This window comes from Physeter macrocephalus, chromosome 5, assembly GCF_002837175.3.
Source record: "Physeter macrocephalus isolate SW-GA chromosome 5, ASM283717v5, whole genome shotgun sequence".
NCBI classification, from domain to species: Eukaryota; Metazoa; Chordata; class Mammalia; order Artiodactyla; family Physeteridae; genus Physeter; species Physeter macrocephalus.
Genome location: NC_041218.1, coordinates 19,464,720 through 19,487,428, shown reverse-complemented (window position 1 = coordinate 19,487,428; position 22,709 = coordinate 19,464,720). Strand labels below are relative to the sequence as shown.

At 40.4% G+C, this 22,709-nt stretch overlaps 1 protein-coding gene across 4 annotated transcripts in view; it reads left to right on the top strand.

Moving 5' to 3' along the window:
• The window catches only part of EXOC4 (exocyst complex component 4), an 869,227-nt gene that overhangs the window by 732,105 nt on the left and 114,413 nt on the right, over positions 1-22,709 (top strand). For all 4 annotated transcript variants that reach the window (XM_024130229.2, XM_024130235.3, XM_028489724.2 and 1 more), the window contains exon 14: positions 15,181-15,359. In XM_024130229.2, the coding sequence (XP_023985997.1) occupies positions 15,181-15,359 (179 nt within the window). The remainder of the gene's footprint in view (positions 1-15,180; positions 15,360-22,709) is intronic.

The following is a 22,709-nucleotide window of genomic DNA, read 5'->3' as shown; positions in this document are numbered from 1 at the left end:
ATTCATTTTTAGTTTTCTGGGGCACCCCCATACTGTTCTCCATAGTGGCTGTACCAACTTACATTCCCACCAACAATGTAAGAGGGTTCCCTTCTCTCCACACCCTCTCCAGCATTTGTTATTTGTAGACTTTTGTTTTTGTTTTTGTTTTTGTTTTTTGCGGTACACAGGCCTCTCACTGTTGTGGCCTCTCCCGCTGCGGAGCACAGGCTCCAGATGCACAGGCTCAGCGGCCATGGCTCACGGGCCCAGCTGCTCCGCGGCACGTGGGATCTTCCCCGACCGGGGCACGAACCCGTGTCCCCTGCATCGGCAGGCGGACTCTCAACCACTGCGCCACCAGGGAAGCCCTATTTGTAGACTTTTTAATGATGGCCATTCCGACTGGTGTGAGGTGATACCTCATTGTAGCTTTGATTTGCATTTCTCTAATAATCAGTGGTGTTGAGCATCTTTTCATGTGCCTAGTGGCCATCTGGATGTCTTCTTTGGTGAAATGTCTGTTTAGCTCTTCTGCCCATTTTTCAACTGGGTTGTTTGTTTTTTTGTTATTGAGTTGTATTAGCTGTTTGTATATTTTGGAGATTAAGCCCTTGTGTAAATGACAACCTTTGATCCTCAAACTTATAGGCTGGTTTTGTGAGTGTGTGTGGGTGTACGTGCACCCCCCCACACACGCTTTAACTAGCATATTCGGTCATATTTTATGTCCAGTAAAGCTGTATTTTTATGTTGTGTATTTACGCTTTAGAATAGGTTGGAGCCCTTTATATAATCAGTACACTTAGTACATTCTGTCCATTTTATAGAATTTTGAGTATAATTTTTCTATTTTTTTTTAGCTACTAAGGGTTCTGGTTTTAGTATGTTTACATTTTTGGCATATTTTTGGTAAACATTCATCATTTATTTGATATCTCAGAATCACAACTTTCAATTATAAGGCTGTTTTGATAAGAAAACTTGGTCAATTCCTTGATGATTATTGTTTTCCAGAAAAACATCGTCATAAAAACAGAAAGTGCCTGTAAAGGCTTTTGAAACCAGGGTCCTTGATCAGATCAGGATTCAGCACTATCAAAGGAGTAGGGTTAATGACAAGCATGCTTCTGGCATCATTGCTTTAGAATTTCGTTGTTGAATGTCAGGCCTAGAGTGAGACACACAACAGTTGCTCAATAAATGCTTGGTGACTGTCTGTCTGTACTCATATACTACTTGATATACAAGTAAAGGAGTTAAATAAGAGTAAGGATAGCATAGAAGTAGTCTTAGAGTATAGGGTGTGTATTAGTCTGCTCGGGCTGCCTTATCAAAATACCCTGGACTGGGTGGTTTACACAACAGAAATTTATTTCTCACTGTCCTAGAGGCGGGGAAGTCCAAGATCAAGGTGCTGGCCAATTCAGTTCCCGATAAAGGCTCTCTTCCGGGCTTGCAGGGGCCTGTTTTCTTGCTGTGAACTCACAGGTCAAGGAGAGAACAAGAGATTTCTCTCAGGTTTCTTCTTATAAGGGTACTGATCCCATCATGAGGGCTCCACCTTCATTATGACCTAATTACCTCCGAAAGATCCCATCTCTGAATACCATCATTTTGGGGTTGGGAACCTCAACATATGGATTTGGGGGACTACATCTCAGTTCATAGCAAGGTGAAGATAATTAACTGTTTACCTTTACCTGTTACAGTCTGAGCTGTAATTTTACATTAATGATTGGAAATTAGTCAAATAAAAAGGCTGTTTAATGTATAGAATATGTTGCTACTAATACTGGCAAAGGGACAAAAGTTATGCTTCCCAGGAAGAAAAATGGCAACTTAAGTTAAAACTATGATTGTAGAGAAAATTTGAAGCGTTTCTTGTCAAATGACTTATGCAGTTCTGAGTCAAATAGGAACAGGGTTGTTTTTTCTACATAATGAATCTCCTGTAATGTAGTATTTGAACTTTCCACCTAGTCGTCTTCTGTTGACCTGTGATTAAAATCTTGGCCTTTAATTGGAGGCTCACTGTTTGAACCCTGATGTTTTGCCACCAGCCCAGACTATACGGGCTTTTGATAAAAAGGGTGATGTTTTTGTGTCTGTCTGTCAGGCAGGGAACCCAGGTAGAGGTAAACCTGCCTGTAGCAGAATGGTGCCTGAGCTTCAGTCTCTAGACCTTTGCCCTGCCATCACCTTGGTAAACCTCTAGCCTTTCTTTTCTAGAAGAGACTTATTTGAGCATGACAGTTTTTCTGCGCTCACCCATGAGAACATAGCACATAAACTACTCCAGAATTCCTATACAAGCACAGAAAGATGAAATGACAGAAGAAATTCTGCGTTTATGCCTACGTGGATTGAACATGTCAGAACATAACTGGCTGTCATGCTGAATTTTCTCTCTCCAGATCTGAAAGGAGAACAGCATGAACAGTCTGCAAGAGCTCTGACTGTTTTAGTAATATTGTTTATGTTTTTAATTTAGTGCATTCAATTCTCACCATACAAGTTATGTTGTACCTCGTACAAAACCTTTGTTTCCCGAAACTCAGCACACTGGGAAGAAACTTAGAGAGTACTGTCAGGAGATCCAGTTAGGAAGCAATTCCTAGGAGATTGCTGTTCTAGGAACTGTTCTGGGCAGGGGAGATAACTGATTTTGAAACGTGCATCAATTTTCCATCTATTTCTCATTTCTGATTTTTTTCCCCTAAACTTAAACTTGTTTTAATTTGGAAAGTTTTAAACCCATAGAAAAGTTGAAATAACAGTCCAATGACTGCATGTATACATACCCTGACTTAGATTTACTGACTGTTAACATCTTGCCATCCCCTCTCAGTTTCCTCTCCAAATATATATATACACACTTCCCTCTTGCCAAATCATCTAAAAGTAGGCTAAAGATATCATTACGTTTTACTCTTAAATTCTTAGCATGACTCTCCCAAGAACAAGGGCATTCTCCTACTCACCTGCATTATTACCATGTGCTTTATGTTGCTGCCATAACAGATTACCAGTGGCTTAAGGCAATACGGATTCATTTTCTTACAGTTCTGTAGGCGAGAAGTCCAATACAAGTCTTATTGTGCTAAGATCAAGGTGTCTGCAGGGCTTCGTTCCTTCCTGGAGGTTCTAGGGGAAAATCCATTTCCTTGCCTTTCCAGCTTCTGGAGGCCACCCTCATGCTCCGGTCTGTGGCCTCCTCCTCCATCTTCAAAGCCAGCAACCTAGCCTCTCTCTGAGCCTTCTTCCATCATCACATCTCTCTCCCTGACCACAGCTAGGAAAGCTTCTTCACTTGGTGATTAGATTTGGTCCACCCAGATCCAGGATAATCCCCCCATCTCAATGTCCTTAACCTTAATCATATCTGCAAAATCATTTTTGCCTTATAAAGTAACATAATCATAGGTTCCCAAGATGAGGGTATAGACATCTTTGAAGGGCCATTGTTCTGACTATCACACCACACCTAACAAAACCAGCCTTCATTCAAAGTTTATCCAACATACAGTCTATAGTCAAATTTCCCCAATTACCAAAAAAGTGTCATGGATCCAATCAAGGTTTACACATTATAATATGTCTCTTTGGTTTCCACTAATCTGTAACAGTCTCATCAGCTCCCTCTCTTTTTCATGACGGAATCCTTTGATAAAGAGTCTAGGCCAGTTACCAAGTAGAGATCTGAATTTAGCTAAAAGTTTCTCTGTGATTATATCCAGACTGAACATATCTGTCAAGAATACCCATGTAGGTGGTGTTTTGTGCTTCCCACGATGTCACTTCATATAAAGTCTGGCTGTGCTGCTATTGGCAATGCCAAACTTGACTTTTTGTTTAAGGTAGTGACTGCCAGATTTCCCCATTGGAAGGGTGGGGGGTTTCTGTATAAAATGCTTGATAGAAGTTCGCCATCTTTGGGAGACACAATCAAGGAACACATTCACAGAGCCAGACTTTAACACAGCATTTTTCAAACTGTGGGTCATGGCATATTAGCAAATTACAAAATCATTCTAGTGGACTTTGAACACCGCCCCCCCAGAGGAAGTAGGAAAGGGCCTGGGTAATGGTGGATTCCTAGTAAATATCTGCTAAAGAATGTATGGCTCAGTAATAGGCAGATAACCCAATTAAAAAATGATCAGGGGCTTCCCTGGTGGCGCAGTGGTTGAGAGTCCGCCTGCCGATGTGGGGGACGCAGGTTCGTGCCCCGGTCTGGGAAGATCCCACATGCCGCGGAGCGGCTGGGCCCGTGAGCCACGGCCGCTGAGCCTGTGCGTCCGGAGCCTGTGCTCCGCAGCGGGAGAGGCCACAACAGTGAGAGGCCCGCGTACCGCAAAAAAAAAAAAAAGATCAAGGGGAATTCCCTGGTGGTCCAATGGTTAAGAATCTGCCTTCCGATGCAAGGGACGCGGGTTCGATCCCTGGTCGGGGAACTAAGATCCCACGTGCCACGGGGCAACTAAGACTGTGTGCCGCAACTACTGAGCTCCCGTGCTCTAGAGCCCGTGCACCACAACAAAGAGCCTGTGTGCCGCAACTAAGACCCGGCGCAGCCAAATAAATAAATAAATTTTTTTTTTAATGATCAAAGGGTCAGAATTGCCACTGCTCTAAAGAAGGTATACAAATCGTCAGTAAGCACATGAATAGATGCTCGGTATCACTAGCCATCAAGGAAATGAAGATCAAAATCACGAGACACTACTTCACATCCACTAAAATGACTATAATTTTAAAAGATGGGTAATCACAAGTGTTGGCAAGGATGTGAAGAAATTGGAACCCTCATGTACTACTGATGGAAATGTAAAATGATGTACCCACTTTAGAAAACAGTCTGACATTCTCAAAGGGTTAGAGTTACCATATATGACCCAGCAATTCCATTCCTCGGTATATATACCCAAGAGAAATGAAAACATACATCCACACAAAACTATAGGTGTGAATGTTCATAGCAGCATTATTTATAATAGCCAACAAATGGAAACAACCCAACTATCCACCAAGTGATGAAGAGATAAACAAAATGGGATAGATCCATGATATATCCAATGCGATACTCTTTGGTAATAGAAGAAGTATTACTGTATGCATGAACACGGATGAACCTTGAAACCACGTTAAGTAAAAGAAGCCCGTCACGAAAGATGACATATTGTGTGATTCCATTTCTATTAATAGGAATTATATATGAATGTCCAGAATAGGGAAATCTATAGAGGCAGAAAGTAGGTTAGTGGTGACCTAGGGCTGGGGTTGAGGATAAATGGGAAGTCTAACAGGTGCAGGGTTTCTTTTTGGAGGAGATAAAAATGTTCTAAGTTAATTGTGTGATTGTGTGACTCTGTAACTATACTAAAAACCAACCATTGAACTTCACATACTAAGTGGGTAAATTTTATGGTATATGAATTCTATCTCAGTAAAGCTATTATTTTTTAAAAATGCCCGTGACCGAGCCCCACCCATGCCAATTAAAGTTGAATTTTGGCAGGTCGAGTTTGGCATCAGGTTTTTTGGGTTTTTTTGAGGTACGCGGGCCTCTCACTGTTGTGGCCTCTCCCGCTGCGGGGCACAGGCTCCGGACGCGCAGGCTCAGCGGCCATGGCTCACGGGCCCAGCCGCTCCGCGGCATGTGGGATCTTCCCGGACCAGGGCACGAACCCGCGTCCCCCGCATCGGCAGGTGGACCCCCAACCGCTGCGCCACCAGGGAAGCCCTGGCATCAGGTATTTTGTTTAAACTTCTCTAGTTAAGGTTTTAATGTCTAGCCAGGGTTATAGCTACTGGTTTAGACTAACTACCAAGATCCTTCTCAGTGCCAGTAAATCCAAAAGTCTGGTGTTTTATGCCTGTGTCCCACTGAACAAAGTGATTTAAAAGCACAAGGGGACAAGCTGGTGGTCACCCCCCAGCACACCTTAATAATAGTCATGATTAATTTCTTTGGCTGACATCTCTGAGTGAGTAGAAACCCCAGTTCCCCTGCAATATATATATATGTATATATATATATATATATACATATATATATATATATATATATAGCAAGTATATTAAGAGTATTGCAAGTTTCTAAATTGTGGACAGACAGTAGGCAAAGAAAGCAAAGGAAAAATCTTTGATTGTGATTATTGAAGGAGGAGACAAATTTCTGAAGAGGAGAAATTACTTACTCAATATGAAAAATAGCTACTCACATGATTGTGTGTGATGAAAACTATTGAAGGATAGACTTGGTGATGGGGTTTAGCAGTTTCTAGGAAGAAAAAAATAGTATTATAATCAAGGTAACTGGACTATTTTATTTCTTCCTATTTATGAGGGTTTAGCCAAGATCATTTTAGAAAAACCTTTTAGAAACCTGATTAAAGAACCCATCAGAATGGTACCACCTCCATTATTTTTGACACAGACAAATTAGACAGGTTTTGAAAGTGTTGAAGATTGAGCAGTTGTAAAAAGCAGGAGTGATAGATGAAGGTGTCATTGTCACATCTCGTAAGAATCACTCGGTATTGTTAGGAATCTAGGTAGGTCACCTGACCTTTTTGTAACCTTCATCAGTTTAAGCTCTGACAGATAATGGCTGTAAGTGGTCTTTACAGTTTACCTTAACATGTCTCAGTTTCTCTGTCTATACAACAGAACTAATTAATCCCATGCCAAAGAATTTAATCAAGTTCTAGCTGCAGTGAATATGGTCAGACATCTTATTAGGTCTAGTATAAGTCAAGGTCTGATCCAGAAAACAGAAACCACTTCAAGTATTCCCATAAATTCCTTCAAGTGGGAATTAAATGTAGGGAATTGGTTATTACAGGTGAATGAGGATCTGAGTGTCAAACAGAGGACATTAGGAGAACCTGTAGATTACCAACAACAAGGAGCCACTGCCTCCCTTTAGCTCCTTCCAAAGGGAAGAGCCATTTACTGGAGCACAAAGGTACCCAAAGGAATTTGGGGCATGGTAGGAGCTAGAGCCAAAAAGGAGATGTGTCTGCTGTTGGAGACGTGACCCAAGGCGGAGGGGGAGGGAGAGGAGTAGCAATGCTCTGACTTCTTCTCCTTTCCCTTTAGCCTTCAGTTTCCCATCAGGGCCTCCCATTGTCAGTACCCAGCTGAGAACCTGGAAAACAGCTGGCAGGAGTCAGCCCCTGCCCCCCCCAATACAGATCACAGCAAAGGTGAGGAATGGGTCTTAGGGCGAACCAGCCTGGACTTTCAGGGTTCACCCCTTTTTTATTCTGTATCCATTAAAACTTGGTACTTTTGCCCAATTCAAGGTAACTACTCATCATTTAAAGGAATTATCCCTCTCTCCCCAACAAGGGTGAGTCGGCCTCATCCATCATTGAATTCATCTCAAGTCTAGGATCTCTGCAGTCCCATGTCAAGGCAGACGTGATTCCTCAGATATGGTGACCTCTGAACTAGAATGGAAAGTTAATACTACCAGCTCCTCATGTAAAATAGTAGAAGAAATAGCACCTCGCCTCACACCCATTAGGATGACTATTATTTTAAAAAAATAAAATTAAAACGGAAAATAGTAGATTTTGATGAGGATGTGGAGGAATTGGAACCCTTGTGCATTGTTGGTGGAAATGTAAAATGATGCAGCCACTCCGGAAAACAGTTTGGTGGTTCCTCAAAATGTTAAACATAGAATTACCATATAAGCCAGCAATCCCATTTCTCTGTATATACCCAAAAGAATTGAAAGCAGAGATTCAAACTGGTACTTGTGCACCAATGTTCATAGAAGCATTATGCACAATAGCCAAAAGGTGGAAACAATTCAGATGTCCATTCACAGATGAAAGGATAAACAATATGTGGTATGTACACACAATGAAATACACAGCCTTAAAAAGGAATGAAATTCTGATACATCCTATAACACAGGTGAACTTTGACAATATTATAAGCGAAATAAGCCAGACACAAAGGGACGTATATGATTCCACTTATCTGAGGTACCTGGAATAGGCAAATTCATAGGTACAAACTATAGAATAGTGGTTACCAGGGACTGGGAGGAGGAGGGGATGGGAAGTTACTCTTTAATGAGTACAGAGTTTCTATCTGGAAGATGGAAAAGTTCTGAAAATAGTGATGTTGGTTGTACAACATTATGAATGTACTTAATGCCGTTAAACTGTACACTTAGAAATGATTCAAATGGTAAGTTTTATGTATATTTTGCCACAAAAATTAGGAGTTTGGGATTAACGGATACACACTACTATATATAAAATAAACATTAAGGACAGGGAACTATATTCAATATCTTGTAATAACTTATAATGGAAAATAATCTGAAAAAGAATATATATATATATATATATATATATATATATACACTACTGAATCACTTTGCTGTACACCTGAAACTCACACATATTGGTAATCAACTATTCTTCAATTAAAAAAAAAAATAAGGAAGTGGAAAGCAAAAAGAAACCCTTGATTAGTATATGCATAAAAATGCAGGGCTGCTGCAGCCTCCATTTCTATAACTGGTCACGTTTCTCTAACTGGTGACATTTATTACTTCCTTCTTCTACCATCCATCCCATGTTGCCCTTGCCCTCTGCCAGCGCTCAGCCGCTCAGAGTGTTTTACCTATTTGTGTTGAACTGAGCCTCTGTTCCTGAAAAAGGCTGAGTTCTTGGCAGTTCTGCCTTTAGTCGGCTGCTATGGGTTTTTTTCCATGACTGTTACTGTGGACCTGGAAATACTAAAAGGGGTTCCAGTGAATCCGACGTAGTCCTCTCTGCCTTTACTTCATAGAAGCAACTCACTTTGTCCTTGGCAATTGAGGTCAGTCCTTCCAGGCATCAAATTGACCCCTTTCTCTGCCTGTTGGTTCAGTAGCGTGAGACGCCCAGAATAGCTGGTGGACAGCCTCTCTTACCCATTATAATTTAGTCATTGTTGTATTTTCTGGTGGAAGCATTCCTTCCTGAGTGCCTCTAGATCAAAGTTGTGGGAACAGGAGCAGAACCTCCATGAGTAGTTTGTTTGTTTGTTTGTTTGTTTGTTTTGGGGTACGCGGGCCTCTCACCACTGTGACCTCTCCCGTTGCGGAGCACAGGCTCCGGACGCGCAGGCTCAGCGGCCAAGGCCCAAGGGCCCAGCCGCTCCGCGGCACGTGGGATCTTCCCGGACCGGGGCACGAACCCACGTCCCCTGCATCGGCAGGCGGACTCTCAACCACTGCGCCACCAGGGAAGCCCCATGAGTAGTTTTAATAATGAGAAGAGGGACCATTCCTACTTCTAATCATTGGATTCCCAGACCTATACTTCCTTGTTATTGGAAAAATAAATAAATAAATAACAGCACTGTATGTTGGTCTCCTGAGTCAAAGTACCCCAGCACTCCAGCCTCGTACATGTTGTCTCCCAACTGGACCGTAGCTGAATCCTGCATCAGCCATTTCACCCGGTAAGTTTCTTGGCCAGCAACATTGTTGAATAGCATACCATGATTGCGAATAAGAGCTTGAATAAATAGTGGTGCACCTCGGAACACTTCAGGCAAGGAAGGCAATTCCGTACTCAGAGTGGGTACAGCACTGCCCCCTCCAGGACGCAAGGCGTCTGGTCGTCTGCTTCTCCACCTGAGCCGGCCCGTGTCTTTCCCCTGCTCTGTTCTGGATCATAGGGGGCTGCCCTTTGTAGAGTGTTTCCTGGCTCTTGGGGCAGTTTATCTTACAGAGGGACAGCAATGGGAAGTAGTAGTAGAAGATTTGGGGAGTGGGACAGGGTCTGAGCATGTATGTTATGTGGTCACATGTAGCCCGGATCTGCAAATCAGTCACTTTGAAACTATTTGTGATGTCTCTTTCATAAGTGCATTTAGTCTGCTGAAAGTGCGCTTTTTTTCTTTTCCTTCCTAAGATTTCAGGGAATAACAGAATTATTTAAAGACTAAATGGAGACAATTTTCACATCTTGGGCAAACTTCTCTTAAGTGAATTGTCAGATCGACCTCTTTAAAGATTATAATTGTGTGGTAAAATTAAATTAAACAGGTTTTACACTCTTGGCAAAGTTCTCTTAAATGATTTCTTGTCAGATTCAAGCTCTTTAAAGATTATAATTGTGTGGTAGAATTAAACTTAACAGGTTTAACACACTTCTTCAGTGTTTTAGGCTTCCTGAGCATGTTGGCCTACTGATGATAAAGGTGACTTCTCACGTAGGTTCAGTGCCTGAAACATACAAGTTTTGGGTTCTGATGTCTGTTCCTGGGTATATCAGGTGATCTTTGGGCCATGACTGAACGCCTCTATTTCACCTTCTCCAGATAAGGATTATTCTGCTGCCCATTTCACATAAACATATTGAATATCTTCATTAAATAATGTGCTTTCATAATAAGCGGAAGATGAAGGCTAAGTAAAAATTCAGATCTAGAAAGAAGAAACAGTACTAACCCAGATGCCGGGGGGTCATTCTAGCCATGAGACCTCCACAGTGGACACTGACTGCCATCTGGTTTTTTGGGGTTTTTTTTTGAGAACATTTTTTAAAAATTGAAGTATAGTTGATTTACAGTGTTTCAGGTGTACAGCAAAGTGATTCGACTATACAAATACATATATTTCTATTCTTTTTCAGATTCTTTTCCATTATAGGTTATTACAAGATATTGAATATAGTTCCATGTGCTATAGAGTAGGTCCTTATGTATCTATTTTATGTATAGTAGTGTGCGTCTGTTAATCCCAAATTCCTAATTTATCCCTACCCCCCCTTCCCCCTTTGGTAACCATAAGTTTGTCTTCTATGTCTGTGAGTCTATTTCTGTTTTGTAAACAAGTTCATTTGTATCATTTTTTTAGATTCCACATATAAATAATATCGTATGATATTTGTCTTTCTCTGTCTGCCTTACTTCACTGAGTATGATGATCTCTAGGTCCATCCATGTTGCTGCTAATGGCATTATTTCATTCTTTTTTATGTCTAGGTAGTATTCCATTGTGTGTACACACACACACACACACACACACACACACACACACACACCATATCTTCTTCATCCATTCATCTGTCAGTGGACATTTAGGTTGCTTCCATGTCTTGGCTATTGTAAATAGTGCTGCTATGAGCATTGGGGTACATGTACCTTTTCAAATTATAGTTTTGTCTGGATGTATGCCCAGGAGTGAGATTGTTGGATCATATGGTAACTCTGTTTTTAGTTTTTTAAGGAACCTCCAAACTGTTCTCCATAGTGGCTGCACCAATTTACATTCCCACCAACAGTGCAGGAGGGTTTCCTTCTGACTGCATCTTGAGCAAGCCTGAAGCCACGGTCCAAACCAGCTTTTAGACCAACCAACCATTGCCTCCAGTTTGGCTCAAGTAACTGTAATACCCATGTCCTCCAATTTTCCAGGTTAAAATGCTTGATGCGTCCATCTGAAAGGTTTTCTCATTTGTGGTAGGGCTTTCAGGTTTTTGTTTTTAATCATAAGGTAAACATGTTCATTGGAGAAAGTATAGAAAATACAGAGAAACACAAAGCATGATCCAGTCACACAGTTAACATTTTGGTGTATAGATATCCAATCTTTTTTCAGTGCATATAGATATATAATTATGTTCTTTTTAAATATAGAGTGCCTACAGTTTTTTTACTCAGTTTCATATTATGGCTAAAAATAAACTCTATCAAACATTTTTTCTATGGTATCAAATATTTTCTACTGTGTAATTTCTAATGACTGCATAGTTCTCCACAGTTTGGATATGCCATAATTTATTTAATAAATTAGAGGGTTTAGGAAAAAATCTGTAGTTGAGCAGCTAGAGCCATCCCCTTAAGGTTATTGTAACACATAAAACCCGTCCACCAAACTCTTTGACATACACAAATCCTCGAAGGAATGGTTTTTCGTGTGAAATGGTTATAACTGTCAATCATTTATTCTCCATGTCATGGTTCTGGTGCTCTCTCCAGGTTTTTAGGGGGTGATTATGGATTCCTGTCAAATGAGATATCTACTGTGTATTCAACACGAGGCAGTTTGTATTTTTCTCCGTCTATTGCTTTCCCCTCGGAGGAAGTTAAGCAAATCTCTGTGAGCCAAAGGGGAATGGGATAGACGTCTAGTGCTGGCAGCACATGGCAGACATGCCCGGGTCCCAGAGATCCCGCATAAGCAGATTAGACTGCTACATAAATACATTTGTCTTGATTGTCACATTGCACCCAGGGTTACACCTACATGTGTAAAAATGGCTCCAAGCCTGTTTTTCAAAGGCAGTTTGCCTCCCTTGTTGCTTTTTAACCACCCAGCTCACAGACATTTTTTTGTGTTATAGCTATCAAAGATGATTAAGGAGCTGGGAGAGTTGATATATAGGACAGATTAAGAAAACTAAATATTTACAACTTGACTGAATGATAGCCAAGGGGAAGATACTATAACTGTCTGCTGGGCTCAAATCATGGAAGAGATATTGTTTTGCTTTCCCCAGTAACTCAATTTTAGGGATATCTAAATTCAGAGAAAGTTTTCTGAAGATGACATCACTTATGCTAATTAGATAACTGTGTCAGTTGAAATTACATTTCGCTGCTTACTAGCAGAAACTTGGAATAGCAGTGGCTTAAACAAATAGGGTTTCATTTTCTCTCCTATAACATGAAGCCCAGAAATGTATCGTCTGGGGCCGTGTGGCAGTTCCATGATGTCATCCGAGCCCCCACGCCCTCCTGTCTTTGGCGCCATTATTCTCAGCATGATAGTCATACTCGAGGTCACCTGGTATTTGAAGAAGAGCTACCACAGCTTCACTTACCTTGGCTGAATTCCAGAAAGGGGAAGGCAAAAGAGGTCCCTGCCAACTAAGACTGCTTGGAAGAACTTTCTCGGAAGCCCGTTTCCTGATTCCAGTTTATATCTCATTGACCACCACATCAACAAGAGGGGCTGGGAAATTGAGCAGGGTTTTTGGTTTGGTTGATTTTGTTTTTACGTTGGGTACCTTGCTTATCACAGCGACATCAAGGTCCTTCGACTGGGAAGGCATGGGAACATGGCTGCTGGGTAAGCGACTGGTGGTTTCTGTCACAATGACTTAGCTCTTAAAGATTCTGAGAAGTCTGGACTCTGAGACACAGTGACATTTGCTATGATGTTCCATTTGTAAAACTAGCCCTTGAGATCTAGTTTATTTACTTCTCATCACTCATCTATTTCCATTTATTTGTCGCAGCGTACCCTGGGTTGGTGCTGAATAAACCAGCCATCTCAGCAGACCTGAGGATAATAATAACTACAGCTTACTAGCTTTTACCCCGTTCCATGCACTGTGTTATGCACTTCACATCACCTGAATGGTTTGCTTCAGAATAAGGGGGATGGGGGGTAGATATGGATAAATGAAATAATACTCACCATGACTTGCTAATAATGGAAGCTGAGCAATGGCTACATGGCAGTTTGTTATTATTTATATACTCTTCTCTCTCCTTTTGTAATAATGGGAATGTTCCCAATAAAGATCTTTAAATCACCTCATCTACATCTTACATGATTTCGTATGAGGTCGGTACTATTACCCCTAGCTAACAGTGCTCAGGGCAGTTAAACAACATCACACAGTGAGTGAGTGGCAGATTTAGGATTCAGACCCAGGTCTGCCTGACTTAGAAGCCTGTGCTCTAACCCTTATTATTCAAAGAAAGCATGCTTCCCCGATAAGGAGACTGAAACTCGTCAGAAATGTAGATTTTCAGGCCCCACCCGAGCCCTATTACAGGACCCCCGGATAAGGTTTGTTTGCACACCCAGGGTTCCCATGCTCTGTCCACCGCACTGTTATTGCCTTCGTAGCCACAACTTAACCAACTCAATCGTGAGTTTCCCATAAAAAATGTTACCCTCTGTTGAAGCAAGAAGCCTTATCATGAGTCACTACTTGGTAGCCTTTAATAATAATTGAATAGGCATTTAATTCCGAGCAGGTAACTTCTTTCAACCTTGAGTGTCTGCTGCGGTGCTGAGCACCAAATGCCTATGTGTCAATTAAGCATCATTCTGACTATGTGTCAGCTGCTAATAATCACTGCTTGCTTGAAATGTGGTTTGGTTTGTTCTATTGAAATAACGCCCTTGCTTCTATTAACTTAAGGTGTTGTGAGTTTTAAAAGTTTGGGGACTTGCAGAAAACTGTTCAGCTACCTGTTCTACCTTCCGCAGCATCATCTCTGCTTACCCACCTCTGTATAACTTTCCTGAAAAGACATGATTTTTCTCCCTAACATCTTCAGTCATCTTGTATCGTTTCAGCCCTGTTTTTGAAAGCAAGAGAACTATGGGTTAGTTCCTGTGTGTCATGTAGGCGGAACATCAGCCTCCATTTCTCCATCTGCGCCTTGGCTGTGCCATATGGTCCTTAGGATCCCTTCCAATGTCATTCTTCTCTAACCCCACATAACGTGACTTTTCAAGCCCCCCAAAACAAAAACATTATGAAGACACTGGACTGTATGTGAAATCTACTTGATTAAGTTTTTTCAGCCAGTAAAAGGATCCCTCATTGATTCGTACGCGTTTCTCTGTCCAAATAATGAATGCCTTAACGCTGTGTAGCTTCCTTGCCTCAGATCCTTGTTAGAACAAGTGAATGAATGAATGAATGAATGAGGCCTGTCATCCATCTCAACTGTAATCTGCTTTCACAAAGAGGCTGGGCCCTCTGCTTTTGAACAGCTTAAAAGATTTTCAAGCTGCCAGGTGAATGTGTTTGTTTTATATATTATAATCACCTTCAAACCATGTATATACTTAACACCCCAAGCTGTTCTTCAACTTCCATAGCAGAAGAGGTAAGGGAAAAACCTACAAAAGAGCAGGCATCAAAGCCATCCCCAGGGACCATCACTGTATAGGTCAGACCCATGCCGGTTGAAGGTACAAGCATCAGAGTCACTTCATTCTTCTTCCACGAACTCTTTCTCCTACAAGAGTAATTTTAAGCCAGTTTATGTATAAGATAATGTTCTCACAAAATTAAACCTAGGAAAAATAGCATGCTGTAATATAGTGACGATAACAACCATTTTGCTAGACATGCCTTAGAATGTCTTGTCCACCCGTATCTTTTCCATGCTATAAGTAAAGTGTGTTTCTGATTTGTTTTGCAGAGCAGCCTTTGGCAAGGAGTCAGAAGTTCTTATTGGGAACCTGGGGGATAAATTAATCCCTTCACAGGACATCCTCCGCGATGTCAGCGACCTCAAAGCTTTGGCCAACATGCATGAGAGCCTGGAATGGTTAGCAGGTCGAACAAAGTCGGCTTTCTCCAATCTTTCTACATCCCAGAGTAAGTACCATCAGGGTGGTTCCTGTGGGGACAACTGAGGAACTAGACTGAATACTTTCATTTGAAATGCGAGTGTGTCTACACATCACCATAAGGGGACATGTCCAAGTTGTTGGAAGGTCTGTGCAAGAATTCTGCTTGTGCTGAGCCTCTGGTACTTTGTCATTCTGTGAAAGGAAGTAATCTCAGCTTCCCCATGTGGGGCGTGGGAAGCCAAAAGGTCCATGTTAACATAGCTTGATGTTAGACCTTAGAAACACTGGATTGTGTAAGATTGAACCACCGTGTCTCCAGAACAGAAAGCAATACATTTTGTCCTTCTTATAACTTCTCAAGGGTAGAAACCGTGTCTCAGAGCTCAAAGCTGAGCACGCGGTTGACGTTTTCACCTTTAACTGATAGATAACGAATGAAAAAGTATCTAAAAAGAGAATAGTAGAAGTGATCAAGTTGGTAGAAAACAGAGACAATGAGAAAAACATTTATTCTGGAAAAGAGACGGCTGAAAGATAACCTCATTATACATTTCAAGGAAATTAAGAAATAGGGTCTGAAGTAAAAACGGGAAACCTTTTTCTATCGAGGACCAATGACCAATTATTTCAAAAATAATTTGAAAACTTTGGGACACATAAACTTTATTCAATAAGTATAGCACAAATGTTTTTTAAAAGCATTAGTTCGGAAGTGTTAAACAGTTAAAGGCAAAGAAAAAATGATATGAAGAAGGAATAAAGGAGATGGGAGATTTGAATGCATGAATGGAGGGACAGAAAACAGGGTAGAAAAAAGCAAAATAACAGCAAGAACATGAAAGAAACTGAATCAGCTCTGAAGTTAGTATTAGAGCGAACTGCTAGAAGATTATTAGAAGGAAAAAGCTTGTATTATTTGGACTGTGGACTTCAAAGAAAGTTATTTTTTATCATTGTCTCTTGAAAAGTTATTATTGCTTGATTAACCGTGATTTCCAGCCCAGAGAGGGAGAAGATGTCGATGAAATAAACCAGAGTAAATTATGCCCTGAAACACAGGCCCCACCAGAGTCTAGGAGACCTTTAAATGCTCACTTACTTATGATCTCATGCTGATTGTGTAGCTGTCCTGGGGGTCAGCAGGGGGTGAGGAAAGCAGATGGAAGGAGGGGAGGGGGCTTCTGAGATTTTGTATTCTGCTTTAGAAATCTTCTTAAAATATTACTTTTTATTTATACTCTTATTTTTGCACTTTTTAGTATTTAAAATAGTACTTTTAGCTGATGATAAAATTGTACATGTTTATTCTTAGAAATATATTTACCTACTAAGGATAGTTTGGACTCAGTATCAGGTCTGAGCAGACTCTGCCTAAGTAGGCATCCTTGAGATGTTTTCAACTTCATAACGACCTCATATCAGGGAACCTGTCACAAGTAGTAGTCAGAATTAGCCATTTTATCTCCCAGACTCACCCGACACCACCAAAAAAAAAAAAAAAAAAAAAAGAGTCAGAAAGAGCTGACTCCCTTTTTGCTAGTTGCAAAATAAACAGCTCTGAAAAAAGGGACCAGATGCCTCTTTTCCTAGTTTCCTTTGACTCTTGCAAATGTAGGGCTGCTTGGGTTGGTTTGTTAGTGATGATTGGAAGGAGTCCTCTCGTTCGGTGGGCCATCAAAGTCTAATATTTAATAATGCAGTCTCTTATTTTGGCAGCACAGCCTCCCAGATTTCTGTTCTGTCCATCCTAAAAGAGCTCCACAAGGCAAAATAGGACACAGCCTCCACAGCAAGCCACTGAGTGATTCACACAGTCTAACCTGGCTTCAGCTGTTCTCAAAAAGAGAAAGATGCTGTCTGAGTTATGGTCACCTTTGTAATTGCACCGTTTACCTGTTGTGTTCACGTCACTGAGAGTCCCTAGTACAGCTGATGTCTAATTCATGTCTTCCAGCGCCTCTGTTATTCTGACAAAGACCTCTTGTACCATGCCCATTAATACCCCTCATGTGCTCAGTTCCGTTTTATAGGTTGTACCCTCTCAGTTCCTTTCAGGGTGATTATTCCAGCCAGAGAGTGATTTAAGTGACTGTTAGCATTTTGACGATCAGTGCAAAACCCAAGTGAACTGTAATCACTACTTATGTTGTCTTTGTAAAAACAAAACATCCAGCAAACCTGGTTTATTCCGCTAACAACATGCCTCGCTCACCCACACGCGTCTGTTCTTTGAATTCCCAGGAGAGATGCCCACTGATGTTTATAATTTGAACAAAGCAGGGAATGGGTTACTTTTATTGCTCCATGTCAGTGTGACTTTAGAAAGGGAATAAAGGACAGCTCTTTATGATTCTTTTGAAAAGTGAACCAAATGATTACCTCAACAAAAGTGTTGCCAAGTCTGGAGACTGGATAGCATGAAGAAATTGCCAGCCTTTTGTCTAGCACTCATAGAGACTCAGGATGGGGAAAAGTCAAGAAAAGAAGTGTAGAAGTTTCTTTTTTTGTCCACATCCTTTAACTGTTTGGTATGGTAAATGCCATGCTTTATTATAATTAAGAAGCTACTAATAGAATGGAATGGAGGAAGTTTGCAGAAAAGTATTTTCATAGTAGAAAATCTCTTTAGATATTAATAGCAGTATTCTCCTCCACCTGAAATATTTCATGTCATAGTGAAGAGATTATTGCATTTTAGTGGCAGAGCATGGCTGGCCACTTGCCCAGGAGATAAGAGTTGAGCATTTTTTCAAAGACAGTTTTTCCATCTCTTTTAGTATTTGCCTAAGCATCACTCTGTGTTCTTTACATTTAAAAGAGTCTCCTCACCTCATGTAGATCCTGACTACACAAAGGCACTGCTCTTACTCTCACAGTCCATGGTTCCTGCTCCATTTCTCCTCGTATTCTCCTGCTCAGCCTTCCTTAAACCTGTTCTACTTAAGATTCTTTCTGTTGACAGTCACAGCCCAATTAAAAGAAAAAGAATGCATCGATTTTTAAAACTGGTAGATCCAAAGACTTCAGGTGTGGCTGGATCCAGAGGTTCACAAGATAACACCATGTAACAGACATGTTTACACACCTGCTCTCTCTCCCCCACTTTCTCTATTTTTGGTGTATTCCCTTTATTGCTTTCCATCTCAGGTAAGACCTTTTCGTATGGCAACATCCTTGGCTACCAGCAGCCCCAAGATTATTTGATCCCAGACAAAAAGAGCGTTTTTGCCAAGAGCTTCTGAAACAGTCCTAGAGAAGACTTGGATTGACCTAACTTGACCTCCTCTCATGGGTCTCTCAGGTTCTCTCTGTATATGCCTTGTTTTCTGCCTCTTTACCCATAACTCACGACTCAGTCTCCCACTCCCACTTCTAGAATCTCTTTATGTTCAGGGTCTGTTTCAACAAATATGTTTTCAGTGCAAGGAAGTTGAGCAGGTTCATATGTAGCATTGGGCATTCAGAATCTAGGTTCATACATATTTTCTCTCATTTATCACCATTTCAACCTTGTAGTAAAGGCACAGAATAGTATCTGTAATATCTGCTGTTTGTAACAATCCTAAATAAGAAGTCTGAGATTAACTGTTATGGTTAAGAAAATTCTCAGCGAATTGTGACCTAGATAAAAATTAAGAGTGTATTCAGTTGGAACACTAATGATTTTCTTTTGTATTTTATCCTTTTGTTTTAAGGATGTGTTGCCGTTAAAAATAGAGTACAGAGAACTTGAAGGGGGCTCCAGAGCTTGTTTTGACTGCATTTGCTTCCTCAAGGGGGCGCCTCCTCTCTTTCTCGGATTCTGTAAAAAAGAAATCTCCAGGATTAGAGAATCTAAAACTTCCTTGATTATATATTCTGCTCTTTAAGTAACCTTACTATCGAGGAGGTCATCTGTTTTTTATTAAAGTCCCTTTGCTTCAGTCTAAACCTCTTTCTTCTGTCCTATTCTTCAGAAATTAAATGTTGAATATTTTTTCTATGAAATACTTTAATGCGTCTGAAAACATTTCCCTGGTGTCTACCTGCCCATCTCTGGATATTAAAAACTTTTGGCGTGAGGGTCCCACCCAGTCTCTGAGCCCAGGGCAACCAGATCTAGCAGAAGTAGGAGCCCAGATCAGGCCCAAGTTCGCTTACACTCTCTCGGATGGTGGTTTGACTGTTAGCCTTTGTGAATGTGGCCCATGTTGCAAGTTCCTTCAACACCAGTTTTATCCCCTTCTGGCTCCCTCAGCTCCTGTTACCGCAGTTCTTGCTGTGCCCACGTCCATTGATAATAAAAAGTCATACTGTAATCTTCTTTTTTTTTTGCAAAACCACAGGGTCAAATAAATCTCAAAATTTTGGTTCCTGGAATTGGTTCATGAATTGCAGTATTAGTTATGCAGTTATTTATATACTTCTTTTTTTTTTATTGTGGTAAGATACACATAACATCAAACATACCATTTTAACTGTTTTTAAGTGTGAGTACAGTAGAGTCATGTGAACTCTGTATTTATTACTATGCAACAGATCTCTGGAACTTTTTCATCTCACATAACTGAAACTCTGTACCCACTGAACAATAAATACCCTATTTCCCCTTCTCCCCCAACCCCTGGTAACCACTTTGCACTTTCCATTTCTATGAGTTTGACTACTTTTAGATGCCCCCTTATAAGTGGAATCGTGCAGTATTTGTCTTTTTGTGACTGGCTTGTTTCATGTACCCTAATGTCCTCAAACTGTTATAGCATATGCCCTGATTTCCTTCTTTTTTAAGGCTGAATAATATTCTGTTGTATGGATATATGACATTTTCTTTATCCAGGCATCTGTCAGTGGACATTCAGATTTCACCCACCTCTTGGCTATTGTGAATAATGCTGCAGTGACATGTACGTGTGCAAATTATACTTCTTTCTTAAAGCAGAGCTATTACTAGGGATCTTAGAAATCATCTGGTCTAACTCAGATGTTTTGCACATGGAGGAATCAAGGCTTCAGAATGGTCACTCTGCATGTCTCTGCCTGAACTGGTATGGAAACAAGCCCTCAAATTGTCACTTTAATTTTCTCTCTACTACATCATTGTCTTGACCATTACCAAGGTTAAGTACTGGCAGTGATAACAGTTCCATTCATACCCTATTCCTATTAAACCATCCAGGAAGGTCATCATTTTTTTTTTAATGAAAGCACTCTAATGCCTACAATCAACTTGTGATCATTTCTGATCATCGTCTTGTGTGTAACCAGACTTTCTGTGCTTTAAATATATGGAACTATTGCACATATCCCTTTTTGAATTTCATCTTAGTTGTAATAAAATATCTTATTAATTTTTCTCCCTCTTTTTTTGTTTTGCAAATATTATCGAAGTTAGAAACTCTCCCTGTCTTGTTATCATGTTACAGGATATCTTCTAGCTACTGCATTCTCCTATGACAGCAGCCACTAACCTTGTGTGGCTATTTACATTTAAATTAATTAAAATTAACTGAAATATAAAATTCATTTGCTTAGTCACACTAGCCACATTTCCGATGTTCAGTGACCACTGTATTAGCGAGGTTGTAGAACATTCCATCATCACAGAAAGTTCTGTTGGATTGTGCTGTAGATCAACACTTAGGTCGCTACTGATAAAGTTCTAAAATAATGCCAGTTCATACAGTTAGCTTTTTGAAACATACTTGAAATGTCCACCTAGTCATATCAAGACATGGATAAATACTTCACTTGTTCAGTCTCCAAATCCCCTGACAGAGAAGTATGTGTTAGGCCTGGCTTTGTCCAAGATTTTTTCTATTGATGCTAAAGGGAAAAGAGTTTAGTGGTCAAATACACTTGAAACACATTAGGTTAAAGAACATTAACTATAGTTCCTGCATACAATAAAACTTTTAAAGTCTTTTTATGTCAACGGAGGAATTACAGCAATGCAGTGTTTCCCAAACTTCTTTATCAATGGAATTCTCTCACCCCAGAGCATCTTACAGGACTTTTCTTTTATGCAGCAACTTCTGGTAAACACTGTCCTATGCTATATTTATATAATTTGTTCAGAATCGTTTATTTCTCACAGCAGAGGCACAAGATAGGGCATATGCTTCACTACTGCAGGAATGTAATTTCATATTATTGGCAGATTTGCACACCATCAGATGACTTCTGTTGCAATTTGGTTATTTTGTTACTTGATTGAATTATTTTTAGAAATGTTCAAGTCAACCAATATGAAACGACTATGACTTCTTTTTTGCTTGTTTCAAACCTGGCTGCCGTCCAATCATTACACGTCCCTCACAATTCTCAAAGATTCCAGCTACTAATGTAATTCCACACCTCAGTTCACTGATGAATGTTAATATGTCCAGAGATTGATTTTTTTAAGAAAAATTTTAATTTAGAACACTTCCAGATTTTGAGTAAAGTTGCAGAGGTAGTACAGAATTCCTATGTATCTCATACCCAGTTTTCCCGGTTGTTAACATCTTACATTTGTCACAACAGATGAACCAATATTGATACATTATTATTAACTAAGGTCTATATTCAGATTTCCTTAGTTTTTATCTGATGTCCTTTTTCCGTTCCAAGATCCCATCTCTAGGATATCATGATACATTTAGTCATTGTCTCTTTAGGCTCATTTAGACTGTGAAAGTTTCCTAGGCTTTCCTTGTTTATGATGACCTTAACAGTTTAAAGGAATACTGGTCAGATATTTTGCAGAATGTCCTTCAATATGGGTTTGTCTCATCTCTTCATGATTAGACAGGGCTCGTGGGTTTGGGGAAGGAAAACCACAAAGATAAAAACATTCTCATCGCATCTATCAAGGATAACTCCTATCAATGTGACTTACCACTAGTGATGTTCTGGGATTGATTTTTATGCCTCCAATTCATGTAGTCCCCTCCAGACAGTTCCTTCTGAACTCTAGATCGACTTTCCACTTTCCCACCGCAAATCGCTTTTGTCTCTCTTTCTAGTGACCATTTTTTAACATGATGAATGCATCTATTATAAGCCCAGTGTTTGGACAAGTTGAATAGCTGCTTAAAAAAATAGTCGTCCTCCACCTTAAACGATTATGCAGTCGATGAAGATTATAATCTTGTGGGTCTCAAAGGCCTACGGAAGGAGATGTTTTTTTCTGCCCTGAGCCACTCGATTCGGGCCTGCAGCTACTTCTTAGTTGCCACATGTGCTAAACAATCCTTAGTAAATGTATACAAACATATTGATTTCAGAAAAAGCCATGCTGAGATTAAAAGAGCTATCTGAACTTTTCTTCACCAAAAATAAAGTTTTATTTTTATTTATTTATTTTTTGCGGTACGCGGGCCTCTCACTGTTGTGGCCTCTCCTGTTGCAGAGCACA